This window comes from Erythrolamprus reginae, chromosome 2, assembly GCF_031021105.1.
Source record: "Erythrolamprus reginae isolate rEryReg1 chromosome 2, rEryReg1.hap1, whole genome shotgun sequence".
Taxonomy (NCBI): Eukaryota; Metazoa; Chordata; class Lepidosauria; order Squamata; family Dipsadidae; genus Erythrolamprus; species Erythrolamprus reginae.
Window position 1 is genome coordinate 276,349,160 of NC_091951.1, and position 22,753 is coordinate 276,371,912.

Consider the following 22,753-nt stretch of genomic DNA (forward strand, 5'->3'; position numbering starts at 1 on the left):
GGACTCAATTGTGGTAGTTAGTCAAGGACTATCTGTATGCTAACATTATAAACCACTCAGAGAGTGCCGTAAACCATTATGAAGTGGTATATAAGTCTAAGAGCTATTGCTATAGTCCAGTGATGGCGAACCTTTTTTGGTTTGTTTGCCAAAAGGGTGTGTGTGCACATGCTAGCACACATACATGTGCCCACACCCATTCCCTCTCCCCCATACTGCACCCTGCACATGAACACACAGGCCCGGCCCTGCACATGTGCACAGGCCTCACTGAAGCCTTGGACGATGAAAAAATGGCCAAACAGGTAAACCAGAAGTTCAGAAAAACAGACTTCCGGTTTGCCCGTTGTGCTGTTTTTTGCACCCTGGAGGCTTCAGGGAAGCTTCCTGAAGCCCAGAGTGCGAAAAACAGCACAACGAGCAAATTGGAAGTCCATTTTTCCAAACTTCCAGTTTGTCCGTTGAGCAGTTTTTCACACTCTAGAGTAGTGTTTCCCAACCTTGGCAACTTGAAGATAGCTGGACTTCAATTCCCAGAATTCCCCAGCCAGCATTCACTGGCTGGGGAATTCTGGGAGTTGAAGTCCAAGTATCTTCAAGTTGCCAAGGTTGGGAAACACTGCTCTAGAGCTTCATGAAGCCTCCAGAGGGTCAAATGGCCTTCTCCAAGGCCAAAAATCAGCTGGCTAGTATGCATGCTGAAGCTGACATAAGGCAACGCCCTTTGTGCCCACTGCTACAGCTCCATGTGCCACCTGTGGCACGCATGCCATAGGTTCGCCATCACTGCTATAGTCTGTTTCAACAAAGTATAGTTCTAGTCTTCCTGTGAAATCAGTTCCCTGATTGGTCTACCTTGTAGGAATGAAACAAAGGTGAGATTGATTGTTGCAAACATTAAATACAAAAATATTAAATACAAAAACAAGTGAAACAAACGAATAATAGAATCTATACTGCAGGAAAGGACATATGGAAGCAATTTTGACTCTTAGTATCTTACAAATACCTACTATAGTGATATATTTCTCACATATTAAATTATAGACATAACATACCCTGTTTCCCCGATAGTAAGACACCCCCGATTGTAAGACGTATCGGGGGTTTCGGGGGGGTTGGCTAATATAAGCCGTACCCCAAAAGTAAGACATATGTCTTACTTTCGGCGAAACACGGGGGTATTGCTGGGGGGGGAGCCCGATGACGTCGCTTCCAAGCTCCCCGCGCGCCCTTCGCCTCGCCGCGGCGCCACCGTCTCTTCCCCGGCTTGGCAAAGCGAAGGACAGCGCTGGTCCGAAGCGAGCTGAGCGGGCGGCGGCTTGCAGCGAAGGCGCTCGTCCCAGCAACCGAGTCCTGCCGAGGCTCGGCTGCAAGCGGCCGGCGAGGCCGACCGGCTCTGAGGCGAGCGGCCGGAGCTGCACCCTCCTTCGCCCACCTCCTTTCCGGCAGGCAGGTGGGGCTGCCCAACTGCGCAGAGCGGCTCCTCCCCTCCAGACACACGCTTCCCCGACACGCGTCTGCGGCTCCACGCGTGCACGCCGCTTGGAGCCCTGAGGTTGAACTTGGAAAAGGGCTCACGAGGCTCCTGTCCCGCGGCTGCCCTTCTGGACTCTGGGGAGATGCCTTCGGGAACGCGACCCTTTCAATTTTTTTCCAATGTAAGACATACCCCGAAAGAAAGACGTAGTGGGGCTTTTGGGGGTAAAAAGAAAGTAAGACACTGTCTTACTTTCGGGGAAACACGGTACAACATAGGAAGTAATAAAAATGTGCCAATCACATACAACACTATTCTTCCCATTCCATCAGTTCTGATATAAAATCTTTCTATCTCATGTACATAAAACAGGAATAGGAGAAATTACCATATTTTTTGGAATATAAGATGCACCTTTCCCCTCCTAAAAGACGGTGAAAATGTCGGTGCATCTTATACACCAAAAACAGCCATTTTTGCTGTCCCAAAGCTCCACCCTTGCATCCCATTTTTGGACAGAGGGTCTGGGAAGCCTGCAGAGAGCCTGGGTGCTGGCAAAAAATACCCCAATTTTTGCAAAAAAAATACACCATTTCTCACCCTTTTTTTTCACACCCATTCTTTGGCAAAGAGTCTGGGGACCAGGGGAAGGCAAAAATGCCATTTTTGTGAAAAAGCAGGCAAAAACCGGCCCATTTTATTTGCAGAAACAGGGCTGTCTCCATGGAGCATGACTAGCGGAAGAATTCTGGGAGTTGAAGTCTACTAGTCTTAAAGCTGGCAAGTTTGAAGACCCCTAGTTAGGTGTGCAAGGGTCTTCAAACCTGGAAAGTTTAAGATTTGTGGACTTCAACTCCCATTCCTGAGCTAGCATGATTGGAGGAGAGATTCTGGGAATTGAAGTCCACAAATCTTAAAGCTATCAAGTTCGAAGTTTGTAAAAAGTGTATATGGTTGTAGAAAGTATACATGTTATTAAAATGTATTCCGCTACACTGGTATTTTATTAAATAATATATTATTACACCATTTGGTTCAGAATACTTTTTTCCTTGTTTTCCACTTCTAAAATCTAGGTATGTCTTATACTCCGGTGTGTCTTATATTCCAAAAAATATGGTACACTGCAAAATAATTATACAAACAGCCATGCATGACAAAGTACCCAGAGGACAAAGTAACTAAGTTATATACTGGCAAAACTGAGATTTTAAATGAAATGGTTACTAAGCATAAATCTAAACTTAAATGTCCATAAATGAAGATCCATTTGGCTGACCACCAAAGTTTTACTGTAATGATTTGTGTAATTTTTCCACAGAATTTTTGTATTTTGTATTAGAAACTGATCTACTAAGTGTATCTTGTCCTTTTTCTTTGACATGTCATATTGGAACAGTGCTCCCTTTTGCTATGGATGTCTGATACACGACACCAGCTTCACTTTCCTGAGCCTGTTTTATTACGGATTCAGGTGGACCAAGCTGGAATAGATCAACAGTATCCAATTATTCACTTGAGATGAGTCGACTAAAAATATGCTTCCGGCTCATCATAACTACATCAATTATGTTATTTTTGTAACTGATGCCGAGATTGATCTCCATCCTCAATACAAATTCAGCTGCCAAGGAGGGTGACACATAATACAGTCTTCTCCCTGTTAAATGAAATCACAGGGAGCTATATTTATCCTCAGGAAACTAATGTATATGGGCATAAGTCTAACTGCTAAATTTCAATTCTAATCTAGGTGAGAAAAGAGAAAGAAATACAAAGACAGAGAGAGAACACACCGACCTACTGGTAAGTCAATGCATCTTCTCAAATTAGCAGATCTTTACAATAATTTAACTTTTGCATTAAAATATTTATTTATCTAAACTGAAACTGGATTCATGAATATTAATCTTCACTATTAAAGAGCCATATACCTACATTCAATTGATAAAAATCAGGGTTCTGGATCAAGAACCTAATTTGCTTTGTCCCAATTTAAGATAATTATTGCTTTTGCAGACATGAATGCTTTCTTGCAATTGGATAGTCTTGTCCTGCTTTTAAAGTATTTTAGCAAAATGATTACTTTATTGCCTTATTTAAGAAGTTCTCAAGCTGTGGATTACATTCCAGGTAGCTGCAAGCAAGTGGCAGATAATAACAAGTTATCATTGTTTAAGGCTGACCAGGCTACTGCAAGAAAAGTGAGACCAATGTCAACCCTCATTGCCACTTTGTCTAAATAAGGCGGTAATAAATTTGCTCAAGAATAACAAGGGCAGAGGGAATTCTAAGAAATGGCTAACTCCACTAGTGCTGTGATTGGTTCATCATGGCATCCGGAGCAGGGGTGAAATGTGAAAATTTCCCCTAATGGTTCTAGGCGCGTGGCTTGATGTCTGGTGGGCATGGTTTGGGGGTCAGGTGATTGGGAGGCTGTGGCTAACTTGTAAAACAAGGTTCGACAAACCCAGGCGCCTGGTCGCCAGTGGCGCCTAGAAAATGTTGTCTGGCGCCTAGAAGGGCGCTGCGGTGCCTCTGACCTCTCCGCTCCTGCCCGATGCCGCGGTTTCTGGCGCTCTCCTGCTGGGTCCCAAAGAAGGCAGGCAGGAAGGAGACCTCCATTCTTCGCGCCTTTTTCCCGCCTTCCTTCTTTGGGGCCCAGCAGGATAGTGCCAGAAACCGCGGCATCGAGCAGGAACCGGGAGGTCGGAGGCACCGGCACGGCAGCGCCCGCCCTGCTGAAGGTCGGAGGCACCGGCACGGCAAGTGTCCTTTGGTTGCCCGGCGGGAGGGCACTGGCGGTGGGAGCGAAGGATTTATACTCCTGGCGGTGGGAGCGGGGGGGGGGGGGGGCCGCGGCTGCAGCGGCACAGGCAGTCGCGGGGAGATGGCGGGGGGAGGGGGGGGCGGCTAAAGCGGCCCCGGGCACCGTTCCCTGTACGCTTTTCCAGGGGCGCGCAGGGAGCCGCGGCCACCCGCCCGCCTACCGGATTTCCCTCCGCGCGGCTGGGGAGGTGGATTCGCCGCCCCCGCCAGCCCGATCTCCCTCCAGTGGCTGGTGACGTAGTTCTACCGCCCTCGCCAGCCTGATCTCCCTCCGTGGGGGGGTGGGGGGCGACGAACCGACGACCGGGGGCTGTCCGTCCGTGTTGGGTGGTGCAGGGCAGGCACAGGCAGCCCCAGGGGAGAACAAGGGAGGGAGAGAAAGGAAAGAGAGAGTAAGGGAGGGAGAGAAAATTGAATGAAGGAGGGAGAGAAAGAAAGAGTAAGAAGCAGAAAGGATAGAGAAAAAGGAAGAGAAAGGGAGGGGGAGAAAGGAAAGAGGGAGGAAGGGGGGGGAGAGAAAATTGAATGAAGGAGGGAGAGAAAGAAAGAGTAAGAAGTAGAAAGGATAGAGAAAAAGGAAGAGAAAGGGAGGGAGAGAAAGGAAAGAGAGAGAAAGGGAGAGAAAGGGAGGGAGAGAAAATTGAATGAAGGAGGGAGAGAAAGAAAGAGTAAGAAGTAGAAAGGAAAGAGGGAGGAAGGGGGAGAGAAAGAAGATATGAAGGAGGGAGAAAAAGAAAGAGAGATAGGAAGGAAAGAGGGAGAGAAAGGAATGAGAGAGAAAGGGAGGGAGAGAAAGGGAATGAAAGAGGGAGAAGGGGTGAGAGATAGAAAGGATAGACAGAAAGGGAGAGAAAGGAAAGAGAGAAAGGGAGGGAGAGGAAGGAAAGAGATGAGAGAGGAAGGAGGAGACAGAGGGGGTGAAAGCGATGTCAGGTGGAGACTCGGCAAAAAACCAAGTTTGCTTAAAAAAAATTCTGGCTCCTAAATTTTTTGGCTGGCTCCTAGATTCTGAACAACTTTGTCGACCCCTGTTGTAAAATGTGGTGAAACTCACTTAACAATGCTCTTGCTTAGCAATCAAAATGTTGGGCTCAATTGTAGTCATAAGTTTTCTTTTCTTTCTTTCCTCCCCTTCTTTCACTTCCTTATATATCTATCATTATATATCTATCAATTATACATCTATCTAATCTATATCTATCTATCTATCTATCTATCTATCTATCTATCTATCTATCTATCTATCTATCTATCTCTGCATCTACCTATCTACCTATCCATCCATCCATCCATCCATCCATCCATCCATCCATCCATCCATCCATCCATCATCTATCTATTTTCCAGAGTTTTATTGCAACACAAACAAGTTCAAATCTGGCACAGAAAAGATACAGATTGTTGTTTTCCCACTCACCCATCCCAAACTCCCCCCCCACCCCAGCAAAACACAACATGCAATATTAAACAGCCTGGAAAAACACTTGGTGAACACGGAGGCTGCATCGTGCTGTGACTCTGCAGCCTGCAAATCAAGGAGGCCAGAATAGCTTTGGAAAGAGAGTTAAATTGGGCAAATAAATGGGGGGACATGGAAGGTACCCCCCCCCCCGTCCACTGACTGCTGGGTTAAATGGAAGCAGAAGAATTGAAATGAAGTTCTCCCTGGATTTGCAGGGGGAAAAACCCTCCATTTGAGGTTTATTGTAGGGAGAGAAAAGATGGTGGGGTAAGGGTGGGGTCTCTCTGGAGCCCCCTTGCTCCAAATTGACCCAATCCATGTATGAGGGGCTGATGAATCCCATCCTTCCTCAGAGATGGTTTTTGTAGTTCTCTTGTATGGACATGCCCGGCACCAGTGGCAATGGGAGCAGAGTTTGCCTGAGCTCTCTGATATTCCAGAACCACACCTTGCGCGGGGGAGTTTTCTGTCACAGCAGTTTCGGGATGGCATAGAGCTTGCTTGGGAGAGCCAGAGGTGGTGATAGAGATTGCTTAGGAGAGGCCAAGGAAGCTTGCTGCCATCCCAGAACCACGCCGCGAGGCAGTGGCAGTTTACCTGTTGAGGCTCTGGGCTTTAGCGCACCAAGCTGTAAGGGAGACAGCTGAGCAGGCAGGCAGGAAGGGCTGCAGCACTAACCCGCTGCTGCCTCGGCACCCACCGGGAGCCTCTTCCTCCACTGGCCTAGCACGCCAAACTTTGCATGGCAGCGGGAAGCAGTCTGAGCAGGGGCAGGTGTCCCACATGTTCAGTGGATGAGCCTTGTGCACCCCCTGCTTTTCACCTCACCTGCCTCCTCCTCCTGTCAGCCAAGGAGGGCAGCAAGAGGGGTGGCAGGCTGCCAAGCGCATCGCACAGAGGCTGCAGGCAAGATGTCCCCAGCATACCTGTTAATTCAGCTGCCCGTGGCACTACAAATGCGGCGTGGAAGTTGCTGGTGGCCATGTAGCAGCAGTCTCCATGCAGGGAGGGGAGAGGGAGAGGCCTGTGCTTGGAAGGGCTCCCCACTCTCATTGTCCTCCCTCCAGAAGCAGTGCTGCCGCAGGTTGCTTTTGTTTTGTGGCAGGAGAAGGAAGAAAGCGGGCAGCAAGAGTGTCAGCCGCTTCCAAACGCAGGCCTGGCCCTCCCCCCCGATGAAGGCAACACACAGCTGTGAATGACCCTCACCACCCATCCTCCTGGAGTACCACAGCCGTGTTTTGCTTTCTTCCTTCTCCTGCCACTACCCCCGTTAGCCCCAATGCAGCAGCTACATCTTCCCCAAGGGCCACCCACTCACCGGGCCTGGCCAGAAGTGGTAGTTTTCCAATCATGGGCTAGATGCTGACTTCAGAAGGCAAGCGGGCAATGACGACAGCTGGGAAGGCCATGTGGAAGGCCTCCAAGCATGCCAGGGCGGTGGGGAAGGGAGTAGACTGCTACCTCCCTTCTCCGCTGGACCAACATGCTTTCCTGCCTTCCACATGGCCTTTCGCTTTGCCTGCCTTTGCAAACTGGCCTCACGGAAGGCAGGAAAGCATGTGGAGCCCTTCCCAGCCTTGAAGCTCCACACTCCACACTGATCTGCACTCAAACAAAGCCTTGATAGGCGGCTCTGCCCCCACTGCAGTCATACAGAAAAATTCCCCGGCATGGTGCAGTTCTGGGATGGCAGTGAGCCCAGGCAAGAGCACACTGCCCCACCAGCATTGCCTTACCTTCTGCTGCTCTGCTGCTGCTATGGGGCTGAGTCTGAGAGTGGCAGCAGTGGGCCAAAGGCCCTGTGGAAGCAGAGTATGCCAGGCCCCAAAAGGCAGGAAATGGCAAGCGGATGTCCTGGGGATGCTGCACTTGCGAACTGCATCTCCCACAGCCCTCTTCCAGTGCAGACTCAGGTCTTACTGCATGTGCAGTCCCAGGACATCTGCTTGCAGGTCAGGTTAGTGGAGGACCAGTTCAGGGGCATGACCGGCCAGCCATTGCTGGCGGTTTGGCGAACCACAGGTGTGCATTACTACCGGTATGCCTGAACTGGGAGCATTTCACCCCTGATCTGGAGTATATCTATAGGCCTTTGAATTTCTGTAGAACAGTGTTAGTGAAGTGAAGTTAGTGAAATAAAGGTTTTATCCATCACTATTATTATTTTAAATTTATATTATTTCAAAACAAAAAAATATGGGAGCTTTTTTACATTTTTACTGAAGCAGCACAGCATTTAATATAAACAGCCAGATATAAACTAACTCTGCCCCCCAGCATAAACCTAAGTGAGGAAAAAAGAAAAGAAAAGGAAGAAATACAGTGATACCTTATCTTACGAACTTAATTGGTTCCAGGACGAGGTTCGTAAGGTGAAAAGTTCGTAAGGCGAAACAATGTTTCCCATAGGAATAAATGGAAAAGCAATTAATGCATGCAAGCCCAAAATTCACCCCTTTTGCCAGCCGAAGCACCCAGTTTTTCATTGCTGGGATTCCCCTGAAGCTCCCTTCCATCGGAAACCTCACTTCTGGACTTCCGCATTTTTGCGATGCTGCAGGGGAATCTCAGCAGGAGAATCCCACCATCGCAAAAACAGGCGCTTCGCTGGCAACGGAAGTCCAGAAGTGGGGTTTCCCATGGAGGGGAGCCTCAGAGGAATCCCAGCAGTGCAAAAACGGGCACTTTGCTGGCAACGGAAGCTCCGGAGGCGGGGCATCCCAGCAGTGGCAGCGGGTTCGTAAGGTGAAAATAGTTTGGAAGAAGCAAAAAAATCTTAAACCCCAGGTTCGTATCTTGAAGGGTTCGTATGATGAGCGGTTCGTAAGACGAGGTATCACTATAGTTATATATGGGAATACAGAATTATTTACATAGGGAAGCCTTGATTTAATGACTACCGTAATTTAGGGAAAGTCCATTATTCCTCATGGAATAATAAAGTGTGTGACAACATAGCAACTGAAATAATTTGTGTGATAACAACATAAGGTAAATCAAAGAAATTGACACAATGACATCATCCCATAAATGATAAAGAAAAGACAGAAAGTGGGCTCACTATTGACTGCAATGCTACTACGTACTATTTTTTATTTTAATTTCCTGAAATGGATTAAATTGTGAAATAATATATTAAATAAATTATTTTGACAAAGAATTCCACTGAGATTCACTAAGATCAAACTCTTAACTTCCAACCTTTTCCATGTCTTTCTAAAGTACCTGGAAATATCAAATATTATTTTAAAATATCAATGTGCATACCATTTCTCAAATATCTCCATGAACTTTACAAATACAATTACTGAAGAATTTGTTTTCTCTGAAATTAAATGGGGGACCTGTTTCCATTCTATCTACAATATATTCTACAGTAATTGATTTATTAGCTATGATTAGGATACTAACTCAGTCAAACAATCTATCCTTCCATTCTTCAGAGAAGTGAACGAATTTCTCCTTTTACTGAGCATTGCATAATCAAGAATTGGGATAAAGAGGCAGATTAGAGGCCAAGATGTGTTTCTATACTTCTCAAGGTTCTAAATTTTAAATACTTTTTTAAATTATATATGAACTTATCACAGACGCTGTGGGCATGAGTTTGGGCAGACTCAGAGAGACAGGTTAGACGGGTTGGTGTGCTATAGTCCACGGGATTGTGAAGAGTCAGATAGGACTTAGCAATTGAATAACAAATGAATTTATACTGGTAGTTATTAATTTGTTATTATCCAAATGAAATTGTATAACTCTGATCAAAAGAAAAGTGTGCCAATTCAATTGGTATATTTGGTGGTGATAAATAAGCTCGCTATGACAAATCTAGCAGATTGGTTGGTATAAGTAAATCTATGCTAAGAAAATGCAATGGAAATCACACACCTTTCAGTTAAATTTTGGCAAGAAGCAATATACTACTAACTTGAATGAAATAACTGATTTTATTCATGGGACAAGGCTGCACAAATTCGTTTAGCATTTTAGAGGTTGTACCCAGTAGTATTGCAAAGATTGAGCAACTGCCTTACTGTTTTGAAAACTGTCTATTCTGAGTCATATATACTCCCAGGAAAATCTGGATAGACTTACAGCCAAAATGGATGCTAGCAAATTTCTATTTTTAGGTTATGCACATATTACACAATTGTGGAACTACAGTATGTCAACTTTTGTTCTTATGTTTAATATTGAAAACTAAATTACAGAGATTGAGCTCCTTTGAAATTACTGACAGTCAAGCTCTCCTTCATTCTACAAACCTATTCTTGTGAGCATGAATATAATTACTACCTCAATGACTTGCAATTGGAATTTACCATTCTTTACATAAAAATAGGTACCAATCTGTTCAACTGAGTCTTTTTCTTGAGGCATGCAGATATATAGAGCTTAAGACAGTGCACTATATGTACAAAAAGGACAACAAATGGTTTTAAAATGTAGCTCATTAAAAAAGAAAGGAAACAGAAAAACTCTGCTATACGTATATTTCATATGCTCATAAAACTGTTTAATAAGCTAAAAAGGACTCATTATGTTAAAGTTAAACCATTAAATCATAGAACTAAAAATTTAGAATGGGGAAAAGAAAAAAGATGCTTTTAATATCATTGATTACGACATTTTTCTGAACTATTTTGAAGCATTAGAAGTGGGAAGTGCATTGGATCTAGTCAGTAATAGTGGGGGAAGAAGGAATCTAGTCCATCCACCCCTTCTTTGTGGAATCTCTTAGGACCTACTTTTTCTTTACTCTTATCTAACATTTATAGTAAGTCACTGGAAGTCGTTCATTGGTATGGGGTCAGGTATCATTAATATACTGATGAAACCCTAGAAACACATCACTATCCTAGGATGACTACGTGTTATTTCCCAATACTGAAGACTGTGGGGGTGGAGATAAAAGTGTTTCCGCTCAATACATGATCAAATGGCTGTGGAGTTTGAGGTTTCCTAATTCTGGAGAGTCTCTTCTTACAGTCTGGATTTAATTGCATTTCCCAGTCAGAGTTGGTATGCAATTTAGGTGTTGCTTTAGGACTGTTGGCTCTTGTTGAAGACCAGGCAGCAGCAATGGCCAAGACAGCCTCTTTCAATAGATCCATCATGTGGTCAATTATGCCATTTCTAACTTGGTTCGCCCTGATAATTCACATTTGGATTACTGAAACATGCTTTAGAATGGGTACTCTTGAAAATCACTTGACCTGCTTTGCCTCCCAATGGATGTCTGTGCGATTCAAGTTGCTGATCATCTAGGGCAGCGATTTTCAACCTTTTTTGAGCCGTGGCACATTTTTTACATTTACAAAATTCTGGGGCACACCGCCAACCAAAATGACACAAAATGACACTCTAAGACACTCTCCTCTCTTTTTCCATCCCTGTCTCCCCCGCCTTTGTGTGTGTGTGTGTGTATACACACTCTTGAACCATTTCCAAAAACAGGTGAGGGCTGGGGGTTTTTCTCTTATTCCTTGGGTGCTTTTTATCATATGCTTTAAATCAAGAGTCACTTCTCTCTCTTTGGTTTCTCTCTCTTTCCTCTCATTCTCTGTCTCAATCATTTTCTCATTTCTCTTTTTTTCCTCCCCTTTTTGCTCATTTCTCTCTCTCTCTCTCTCTCTCTCTCCCTTTTTTTCCTTTTCTCTCTCTTGCTTTCTTTCTCTCTTGCTTTCTTTCTCTTTCTCTTTTGCTTTCTTTCTCCCCCACTCTTGCTTTCTCTCTCTTTTCTTTCTCTTGCTTTCTCTCTCTCTCTCACACACTCTCTTTCTCTCTCCTGCTTTCTTTCTCTCACTCTCTCTCTCTCTCTCTTTCTCTCTCAGCAAAAAGTTGCGAGACCGGAACCTGAGCTTCCTTCTTCGCGGCACATCTGACCATGTCTCACGGCACACTAGTGTGCCACGGCACACTGGTTGAAAAACACTGATCTAGGGAGCCTGAATTACTTGCAACTCTACCTCTGCTTGTCCCAGGAGAATGAGCAAAGTGAGCAATCTTTAAACCTCTTTTTGAAGCATGTCACCTGGAAGTATCTAGGAGGCATGCCTTCTCTGCTCTAAAACCCAGCTTATGGAATCTGATTCTTTCCAAAGATCAGATAGCCCTGTGCTTCTTATCCTTCTGTAAAGGCCCTAAAAATCTAGCTCTTCCTCTAGGCACCAGGCCAGACTGTGAGATGAACACATGAAGAATTAAAAGGTTTTTTTTAATGTGCATACAGTGGCAATTTGGCTATTCTGTTTCTCTTTATTTCATTATATTATTATTCCATTATTTGATTCCAGATGGTTCCTATAACTGTTTTTCTCACACTTCTATATAATTATAAGTCACTCAGCCATTTTGAAAGTTGGGCAGTCATCTCAATGAATCAATCTGTCTATCAATTGGTCAAGGACATATATAACAGCAAACTCATCACTAGGTTTACAGAGTAAGAGTCGGAAGGGACCTTATAGGTCATCTAGTCCAACTTCCCACTATACCATTTCCAACAAATGGCAGTCCAATTTCCTCTTGAAAGTCTCAATTGTTCAAGCTCTCTTAACCTCTAAAGGCAAGCTGTTCCACTGGTTGATTGCTCTCACTGTTAGAAATTTTCACCTTATTTCCAGGTTGAATCTCTCCATGGTCAGTTTCCATTCATTATTCCTTGTCTGACTTTCTGGTGCCTTGGAAAATAACCTCTCTTCTCTCTGTGACAGCCCCTCAAGTATTGGAACACTGCTTTCACGTCTCCCCTGGTCCTTCTCTTCACTAGACTAGCCATGCCCAGTTCTTCTAACCACTCTTCATATGTTTTCCAGCCCCCTAAATCATCCAGGTTACTCTCCTCTGCACTTTCTCTAGAATCTCAACGCCTAGTTTGTAGTGTGGTGACCCGAACTGGATGCAGTATTCTAGATTATATGCACATACCTCTGCTGAACAAACATGTTTTCATTTTTTAGCTAAAATGATCATGAAGAAGTGAACTGGACTTACCCAGAGGGAAGAGGAAATTTTGTCATAAGGGCACTCTCTCCAAAAAGCATGATACAGTGGTACCTCATGATACGAACCCCTCGTCTTACGAACAACCCGAGATACGAACCCAGGGTTCAGAAATTTTTTGCCTCTTCTTACGAACTTTTTTCTTCTTACGAACCCGCCGCCGCGAAGCCCCGCTGCCCGACTGTCACTTTTTGAAACAGCTGGGGGGGCTTCTCAGCGTCCTCCTGAACCCGAACGCCAAACCCGAACTTCCGGATTCGGCATTCGAGAGCCCTCCGAGAAGCCCCCCAGCTGTTTTAAAAGACGACAGCCGGGCGGTGGGACTTCTCAGCAGCTTCCTGAATGCCGAACCCGGAAGTTCAGCCCATCTGTCGTCTTTTAAAACAGCCGGGGGGCTTCCCAGCGGGGGGTTCGGGAGGCCGCTAAGAAGCCCCGCCGCCCATCTGTCATCTTTTAAAACAGCCGGGGGGCTTCCAAGCATCCTCCTGAACCCGAATGCCAAACCCGAACTTCCGGGTTCGGCATTCGGGAGGCCTCTGAGAAGCCCCCCGGCTGTTTTAAAAGACGACAGATGGGCGGTGGGGCTTCTCGGCAGCCTCCCGAACACTGAACCCGGAAGTTCAGATTTGGCGTTCGGGTTCAGGAGGATGCTGGGAAGCCCCCCGGCTGTTTCAAAAGGTGACAGCCGGGCGGCGGTGGTTTTTTGCGGGGGGGGTTTCCGTTGCACGGATTAATTGATTTTACATTGTTTCCTATGGGAAACAATGCTTCGTCTTACGAACCTCCCCCTGGAACCAATTAGGTTCGTAAGACGAGGTATTACTGTATTTCCATTTCAACCCATGGGCTATGCTCTGTAATAAAATCCTTAATATCTCTAAGCTTTTTCTATCCATCCTTCCCTGATATATTTTTTTAAACTTTCTTCTGCATTTAGATAAATTGGCTTGTCTCGATAACTGGTAACTTCTTTAAGCCTGTTCTCTACACAATTATTGATAGGAAAGATCATCACATGGCCCTCTCATCATACTCTAGCTTGCTTACCAGTCAACTGAATTAGCTCATTCTAACGGTGCCAGTGTATTATAATATAAAATTGAAACTCTAAAACTTTTAGTTGTATTAGAATTTGTGACTGTCTCAGAGAGCCATGATTGCATTTTGACCACACAAATTATCTTGCTATAGCACCTCAGGCCTATCTCTATGGCAACCCAATAAAATTACTGCAGCCGCCAATCTAGATTTTAGTGAACAAATTACAGCTATAATTAACTTTCAAAATATGGCTTGTAATAGAAATATATTAAGATGTGCAAATTTCTTTTTGATAGCTGTATGCCACCAACCATTAATGATGAGCTTAAATGGTTAAAATATTTTTATGATGACAGATCTACAATATTTCCCAACAAAATATGATAAATAAAGGAGAAGCAAGGACTCTGTGCTTCTGTGCTTCTTATCTTTCAAAACTATACAAAATCATTTCACTAATGAGAATTTCCAGGAAAAAACATTACAGTGCATTACTGTAAATATAAATTATGCAAAAATAAATAGGTCATGTCTGAATTACAGAAGTCTATAATTTTCTATGTGTGTCTCAGTATGAAAGTCATCATCTTTGGTTGAGGCTTCCATTTGTGGTAGCATAATGAAAGAAATTTAGAAGCTTCAATCCCTTTCCCATTTGCCATGTACTATAGTTGGTTTTCAAGTCAGCTCTGTATTGGCTTCTTGTAGGCTTTTTTGGCTACGATTCAAGATTCAGTTATCAATAATAGCATTAATGGTACAGGGCTGATTTATTTGTTGGATCATCTCTCTCCAACTGTTTCTGCTTGTTTCATGAGGTCCACCAGGATGGGTATATTTTGGATTCCTTCCTTGAAAAACATCATTTAGCTGGATCCAGGAAGGATCATTTGGGTTGTAGTGCCTGCTTTTTTCGAACAGCATACCCTATGAGATTTGGCTGTATGCTGTATGCAACAACTAATGAAATCTGACCCTGCCAATATATGCATTACTGGGTTTTAGTGCATCAAAAGCCACCCTAAGTTATGCTCCTGTTTTTTGGATGCATTAACCCACATATAAAAATACAAAAGGACCACTAATGGGTTGCACTTTCCTATGATATTAGCCTTTTTTGTTACCCAATCATCAAGCTGCTTGATAAAACTACTCAACTCTGGATACAACCAGCCTAATTATAATTAAATTTGAAATTATATAATCATAGGTTAAAATACACACACTATGTGAGTACAGGCTACTTCTGCTGACTGCCGGCTGCTTGAACTTCGGCAGTTCGATTCTCACCAGCTCAAGGTTGACTCAGTCTTTCATTCTTCTGAGGTGGGTAAAATGAAGAACCAGATTTTGGGGGGCAATATGCTCACTCTGTAAACCGCTTAGAGAGGGCTGTAAAGCACTACGAAGCAGTATATATCTAAGTGCTATAGCTATATAAAACGTATCAGTTTTGTATGTACAATTTTTCAACTAGAATGTGCTGACAATGAAAAAAGAATATTCAAGCTAATGTATTGTATATCATCTATTCTGTATATAATGTGTATAAGTAACCCTACATAGTATTTTAGAATGCCAGTATGAGGGGCAAGACCAAAATAACCAAGCATATATTTATTTTTGGTGCTGTTTAACTAATTCAGCTGAACTTTTGAAGTCTAGAAAGCATAACAGACAAATAAATACATTTTGCAAATCTTGCCAAATAAAACTTCTAAGCTTTTATATCCAGACATTTTGGTCTAGGTTCAAAATGTTCTTGTTCAAACACAGTCATTTGCCTTATCAGTCAAATTCCATTACTTCTGACTGCCAATTCTACTTCTTGACCATATGAAGAGGACATTTGGGAAATATATTATATTATCTCCAAAGGAAATAATCTTATCTTCTTTATTCCAGAAATTTTGAAAAATTAAGATATTATTTCTTTTCCTGCTCTACCTATGGTAATGTAGTTTTTCACATACAGCAATAAGTGTGAACCAAAGTACAGGACGTCTCTTTTGCTACAATATTAAATGCATGATTTAAGGCCTAGCTCTTAGCCTAGCTTTCACTGGGTTTGACGTAAGGAAAAACAAGAAGAGAAAACAATGCATGGGTTCTAGAAAGAATAGGGTAAGCAAGGTGGCATATTTATGTATGCTACTATACTCATCATTTGACCAGAAGGTTTAGGATAATACGTCACTATTGAAGTATTTCAGAAAGCATCTCATTATATCTGAGATATACATCTAAATAATATCTGATTAATTTGTCATGCTGAAGCACCACTTAAGAAGATATATTAACTAATTTTCAAAACTAAAATGAGAAAACCCAATATTAATGTGTATACATTTATATGCATTTTGAAATTATATTGCTAAAAATCCCCATAAAATATCTATACTTACTATTTAGTAGAATCTGACAACTGATATTCCCGTCGTCTGTCATAGCATTCTTGAATACCAGGATCATTCCATAAGCTCTTTATTGCATCTACATAGGGATTCTCAAATGAGCACACTTTCTCTATATCAATTTCTCGAACTATTTGTGCATTGGCCTAGTGAAATAAAAAAGAAAACCAATTGATATTTGTAATATAAAATAAACAAAGACCAATTTTCTTCACTGAATTCCCATTGAGCGAGAAACTAACTCACAGGTAAGAAATATACAATTACAGTGGTACCTCTAGATACGAGCTGCTCCACATGCGAGTATTCCAAGCTATGAGTCGCGACGTGAGCAAAATTTCTGTTTGACACCCGAGCTCAAATTCGGGATACGAGCCGAGCTTCCACTAGGTGGCGCAAGAATCTCCTTGCTTTCAGTTATCTCGGCGCGAAAAACAAAGTCTAAAGGCATGCGAGTTGATCGACTTACAAGCTCGGGTCTGGAACGAATTAAACTCGTATGTCGAGGTACCACTGTACAGTAATAGCAATAATATAGCAATACATTTTCACTGTAGATAGTAAATGAAAGTAGGGCAGTCTCTTTTTTTTAGAAATGCAGTAAGGTTTCTTTTCATGAATTTGATCAGTCATTTAAAATAATTAATTAATTTCCTAATTCTGTCTTGCGTCATAGGTGATCAACTCCCTTGAGACCTGCTGGCTCTAAAAAAAAAAAAAAAAAAAGAAAAAACCCACCACCTAATTTTCAACAAAATGCCATATTTTTCGAAGTATAAGACACACCTTTCTCCTTATAAAAAAGAGGCTGAAAATTTGGGTGCATCTTATACTCAGAATGTAGCTTTTTTGAAGCTTCCCCCCCCCAGCCCTAACTAGGTGCTAATGACCTTCTCAGCTTCCTACTCCCTCCGAAGATTTTTTCTAGCCCTATAGTCTTTGCAGGCTTCTTTTCATTCCTACTCCCTCTGGAAAAAGTTTTTTTTCAGCCCTAACGTGGTGCTAAACTGCCTTGCACCATTTCTTTTTATTCCTACTCCCTCCAAAGTAATTTTTCCTGATCTAAGCCTTTGCAGGCTTGTTTGCTTTCCTACTCCCCTCCCAGGGGATAAAATAATGTGCTGAAGCTGAACAGACTAAGAACGCTAGCCAGATGAATATGGTAATTACTTCAAAAGAGTTTTGATCTGTAGAGAGAAGTAAATGAAAGACTCAGAAGCAACTGTTATGTTATGTTATTTATTTATTTATTTATTTTATTTATTCGATTTTTATGCCGCCCTTTTCCTTAGACTCAGGGCAGCTTACAACATGTTAGCAATAGCACTTTTTAACAGAGCCAGCATATTGCCCCCATAATCCGGATCCTCATTTTACCCACCTCGGAAGGATGGAAGGCTGAGTCAACCTTGGGCCAGTGATGAGATTTGAATCGCTGACCTACAGATCTACAGTCAGCTTCAGTAGCCTGCAGTACAGCAGTCTACCTGCTGCGCCACCCCTAATAATTCCCCGTTTTTTAATGGAAACCTGTATTTGAATATGCATTTTTAAATTTTTGTATACCTCCTTAAGATTCCCAATATACTTTACATATCCCCAAAAGGCATATTTTCTTTCCAGTATTGGCTCTTATGTGATTTTTAATTTTAGCTTTATTTCTCCCCCCCCCCCCCAAAAATAATTTTTTTTGCACATGCATTTAAATGAAAAACAATGCATTTTGGAGAAATTAAATTTAAACATAAAACAAGTTGCATAATTTAAATTTGCATCTGACTACAAAGAGAGACTTCATTAAATTGGGTTGCAATGGTATCTCTGCTAGTCTTTTACAGCAGCAATCTCCAACCTTTCCAGCTTTGCAAACCAGCGGGAGAGAGGATGATTCTGTGTGAGTGGCGGGCGAGCTCTATTTCTGTGAGTGGTGTGTCCATCGCTTTCACAAAGTGAGCTGCACACATGCTTGGCTCTCCTTCAGTCCAGTTCTAAATGGGTCACATCCCGATAGTGTGCTGTGGCCTGGGGGTTAGGAATCCATTTTACAGTATCCCCCCTAAAATACCTTCCCCCTGAATCGATAACACAATTAATACTACTACTACTACTATTACTACTACTACTACAACAATTATTTCTGCTACTTTGTTTTGCTTTTTATTGTTGCTGCTACATTTGATATTTATTCCATTTCAACTGCTAAATGAAAAGGGGTATATAAATAAATAAATAAACCCATCCACCAGTAGCCACGAGTTTAGGAAGATGCCTCAAGTCATAATAATTTCATTTAAGAGTAGTGTTTCTCCATGAAAAAGAAGAAAACAAGTCTAACAAACCACAATTAATAGCTACTCTATCTTGTTCTCCTTGTCCAGGTTGAACATTGGCTTGTTTTGTCCTATCTGGACCCTAGTCATCAATTTAAAACCATTCATTTAATGACCATTCAAAGTTATAATGGCACTGAAAAAGTGACTTATCATTGGATTTCACACTTATGATTGATGAAGCATCAGTCCTATAATCAAAATTCAGGCACTCAGAAACTGGTATGTATGTATGTATGTATGTATGTATGTATGTATGTATTTATTTATTTATTTATTTATTATTTGGATTTGTATGCCGCCCCTCTCCGAAGACTCGGGGCGGCTCACAACAAGTGAAAAACAATCCAATACATAATCCAATTAATTAAAATATTTATAAATTTAAGAAAAACCCCTATACTAACATACACACACACAAGCATACCATGTATAAATTCAACGTGCCCAGGGGGAGATGTTTAGTTTCCTGACGGCAAAGGTGGGTTTTGAGGAGTTTACGGAAGGCAGGAAGAGTAGGGGCAGTTCTAATCTCCGGGGGGAGTTGGTTCCAGAGAGTCGGTGCCGCCACAGAGAAGGCTCTCCCCCTGGGGCCCGCCAACCGACATTGTTTAGTTGACGGGACCCGGAGGAGGCCCACTCTGTGGGACCTAATCGGTCGCTGGGATTCGTGCGGCAGAAGGCGGTCTCGGAGATATTCTGGTCCAGTGCCATGAAGGGCTTTAAAGGTCATAACCAACACTTTGAATTGTGACCGGAAACTGATCGGCAGCCAATGCAGACTGCGGAGTGATGGTGAAACATGGGCATACCTGGGTAAGCCCATGACTGCTCTCGCAGCTGCATTCTGCACGATCTGAAGTTTCCGAACACTTTTCAAAGGTAGCCCCATGTAGAGAGCATTACAGTAGTCGAACCTCGAGGTGATGAGGGCATGAGTGACTGTGAGCAATGAGTCCTGGTCCAGATAGGGCCGCAACTGGTGCACCAGGCGAACCTGGGCAAACGCCCCCCTCGCCACAGCTGAAAGATGGTTCTCTAATGTGAGCTGTGGATCGAGGAGGACGCCCAAGTTGCGGACCCTCTCTGAGGGGGTCAATAATTCCCCCCCAGGGTAATGGACGGACAGATGGGATTATCCTTGGGAGGCAAAACCCACAGCCACTCCGTCTTATCCGGGTTGAGCTTGAGTCTGTTGACACCCATCCAGGCCCCAACAGCCTCCAGGCACCGGCACATCACTTCCACCGCTTCGTTGACTGGGCATGGGGTGGAGATGTAAAGCTGGGTATCATCGGCATATTGATGATACCTCACCCCATGTCCTTGGATGATCTCACCCAGCGGTTTCATGTAGATGTTAAATAGCAAGGGGGAGAGGACCGACCCCTGAGGTACTCCACAAGGGAGAGACCTCGGAGTCGACCTCTGACCCCCCACTAACACCGACTGCGACCGGCCAGAGAGGTAGGAGGAGAACCACTGAAGCACAGTGCCTCCCACCCCCAACCCCTCCAACCGGTGCAGAAGGATACCATGGTCGATGGTATCAAAAGCCGCTGAGAGATCGAGGAGCACCAGGACAGAGGATAAACCCCTGTCCCGGGCCCGCCAGAGATCATCCATCAACGCGACCAAAGCGGTTTCCGTGCTGTAACCGGGCCTGAAGCCCGACTGCTGGGGACCTAGATAATCAGCTTCTTCCAAGGACCGCTGGAGCTGGAGTGCCACCACCTTCTCGACAACCTTCCCCATAAAGGGAAGGTTGGAGACTGGATGATAGTTGTTGAGGAAGCGAGGAAGCAATATGGCTTAAAAACCAAAAATCAAAATACTGTAAAGAATAATTATCTTGGTAAATTAAGCTAAAAGCAGTCAATTTAGCAAAAAAAAATTTTTTTTTTTAAAATTAATTGGTAGAGATCCCAGAAAGAATCCCCCCCCCCTTTTTAAGAAGCAATAATATTTTAATAAAATATACCTGGAATAAAGTGTTATATATAAAAAAATTATAAATGATTGATTAAAATGTATAACTTTATATTTCATTGTAATATTTGAAAATATATTGATTTATGTATGGAATGATGGAGGAAAAAATAAAAAGCTTCTTGCAAAAAAAAGTTTGAAAAAGATGAGTGACAGTATAATTTAAAAGTGATTGAGAAGACTAAAAAGCAAGAAAAACAGCAGCAGTGGTGAGAAATGGGAATGAAAGATAAGAAAATGAAAGACATGCAGCAGGTTCTGTCCTGGCCCATAGAAATTACAGACTCAGGTAAGTCTTACATCTTTCTTAAACAGCTTTTCAAACAGAGCTATGATGTAAAAAAAAGGGTTGAAAGAAAAAAAAGCTCGCAATGCTATTGTCCAGCTGAATCCTCTCAGGCTTACAATTCTCCTATCTCTTCTTTTCCTGGTCTGGTTAGCATGGATGAGGGTTAGAGGAAATATAGTGGTGGAGGGAGAAAAAGATGGCTGCTTTATGCTACAAAGAAGTATATTTAAACTAAGACTAAACAAACTACCGTATTTTTCGGCGTATAAGATGCACCTTATTTTTGGGAGAGAAAAACAAGGAAAAAAGACCTCTGCCTCCCAGCCAAACAACAAACAGCACAGAAGATATACACCGTTTGCTGTGTATATGGTATGAATAAAGGTACTGACATTTCTATTTGGATCACCAACAAAATGCGCATATACCGGCTCCACATAGTTGCATTATGTGTGCCTGACCCATAGAAATAGCAAAGAACTGGAGAAATGTACATTATGGCAGTATATTAATACCAGAATTTTTTCTTAAATGTAATCACACTAACTCCTCCCAATTATTTAATTAGATCTACTCCAATCATGACTAAGTCAGGATTTAACTGGGCTGCCTTATCTTAATACTACTACTGTACTTAATACTAAAACAGGATATTTCAGATTATACTTTTACAGATCTTTAAAATTGATGTGGCTTACTGGAGGTATTCTCTCCTATTTAAAAGAAGATACAATAGCACTGGGTCTCTCCAGAGCAAGCATTTATTTTAAAAAGCTTCTTCATTTTGTTAAGTTGTCTAGAACAATAATAAAGCAGTCTTAAAAAATATAAGTCTAATAATTTGAACATTCTATAGACATTTCATTTCCTTGCAGCAAAAAACAAAACAACCAGTTTTAGCCTGTGCCTCTCCCTGCAGCAATTTGCCTTTGTGCAGCTTTAGTTTCACTTTCATTTTAGCACCTGGGCTTGCTGGCAACTTCAATCAATTAGCTGAGTATTGGGAGGCAGATAATCAGTGGCTTGTATGAATCAGGCTGTGCTTCTATTTGTTGCATGGAGGTAAATTGTTGCCAGGCAGAGACCAAAGAGTGGGATGACTGGATGGGGCTACATTAGGTGTATAAGATAAGTTTTTACCCTCTTTTGGGGAATAAAAAGGTTTGTCTTATACTCTGAAAAATGTGGTAAGCTAAAAGAATGCAAATGACCAGCTGTCTGCAAGGAACATAAATCCTTCCATTCTCCACATCCAATCAGAACTGAAGAAGCTTCTTGGATGAGAAGCAAAATATCTTCAAAGAAAAACAAGAAAGCCCAGTTGCCTCTTTGAGACAACCACAACCTGGATGATTAAGAACCTCCATAGACATAGTATCAGAATCGTGGGATAGTTTGAAGATGATCTGCATGCCACCAATGAACCTCAGATAATGTGCATATATATGCGGAATTAATAAAGGTACTGGCATTTCTATTTGGACCACCAACAAAATGTGCACATACCGGCTCCACATAGTTGCATTATTCTTTGTGAAGGTATCTTTTGAATGCTTTACACAACCCTAGTTTCCAGTACCGTGAGTGTGTGGATTGTTTATCTATTGGTGTGTCAAATCTTTTTTTATTTTTCTTTGTATCCAAAGATAAAATACAATACAAACTAAAATACAAAACAAAGAAAAAATAAACAGGTAACAGACATCAACAATATTTTTTTAAAAAAATATATGTACAAACAATCCCCCCCCCCCAATATTGAATACATCATTGGCAACTAACATTTAAACATTTAAAAAATCTATCTCAGATGATAGATTGTATTAACAATCTAATATATTTTCCTACCCTTACATAACAGGTGTACAAATTTGTAATTATCTTGGGAAATTGCTGTTTAACTATTTCTAAGTG

General features: G+C 42.6%; 1 protein-coding gene across 1 annotated transcript in view; it reads right to left on the minus strand.

Annotated features, from left to right (window-relative positions):
• LOC139162398 (guanine nucleotide-binding protein G(q) subunit alpha) overlaps positions 1-22,753 on the minus strand; it is a 156,155-nt gene that overhangs the window by 29,145 nt on the left and 104,257 nt on the right. The window contains exon 3 of the mRNA XM_070742710.1: positions 16,223-16,377. Coding sequence (XP_070598811.1) covers positions 16,223-16,377 — 155 coding nt within the window. The remainder of the gene's footprint in view (positions 1-16,222; positions 16,378-22,753) is intronic.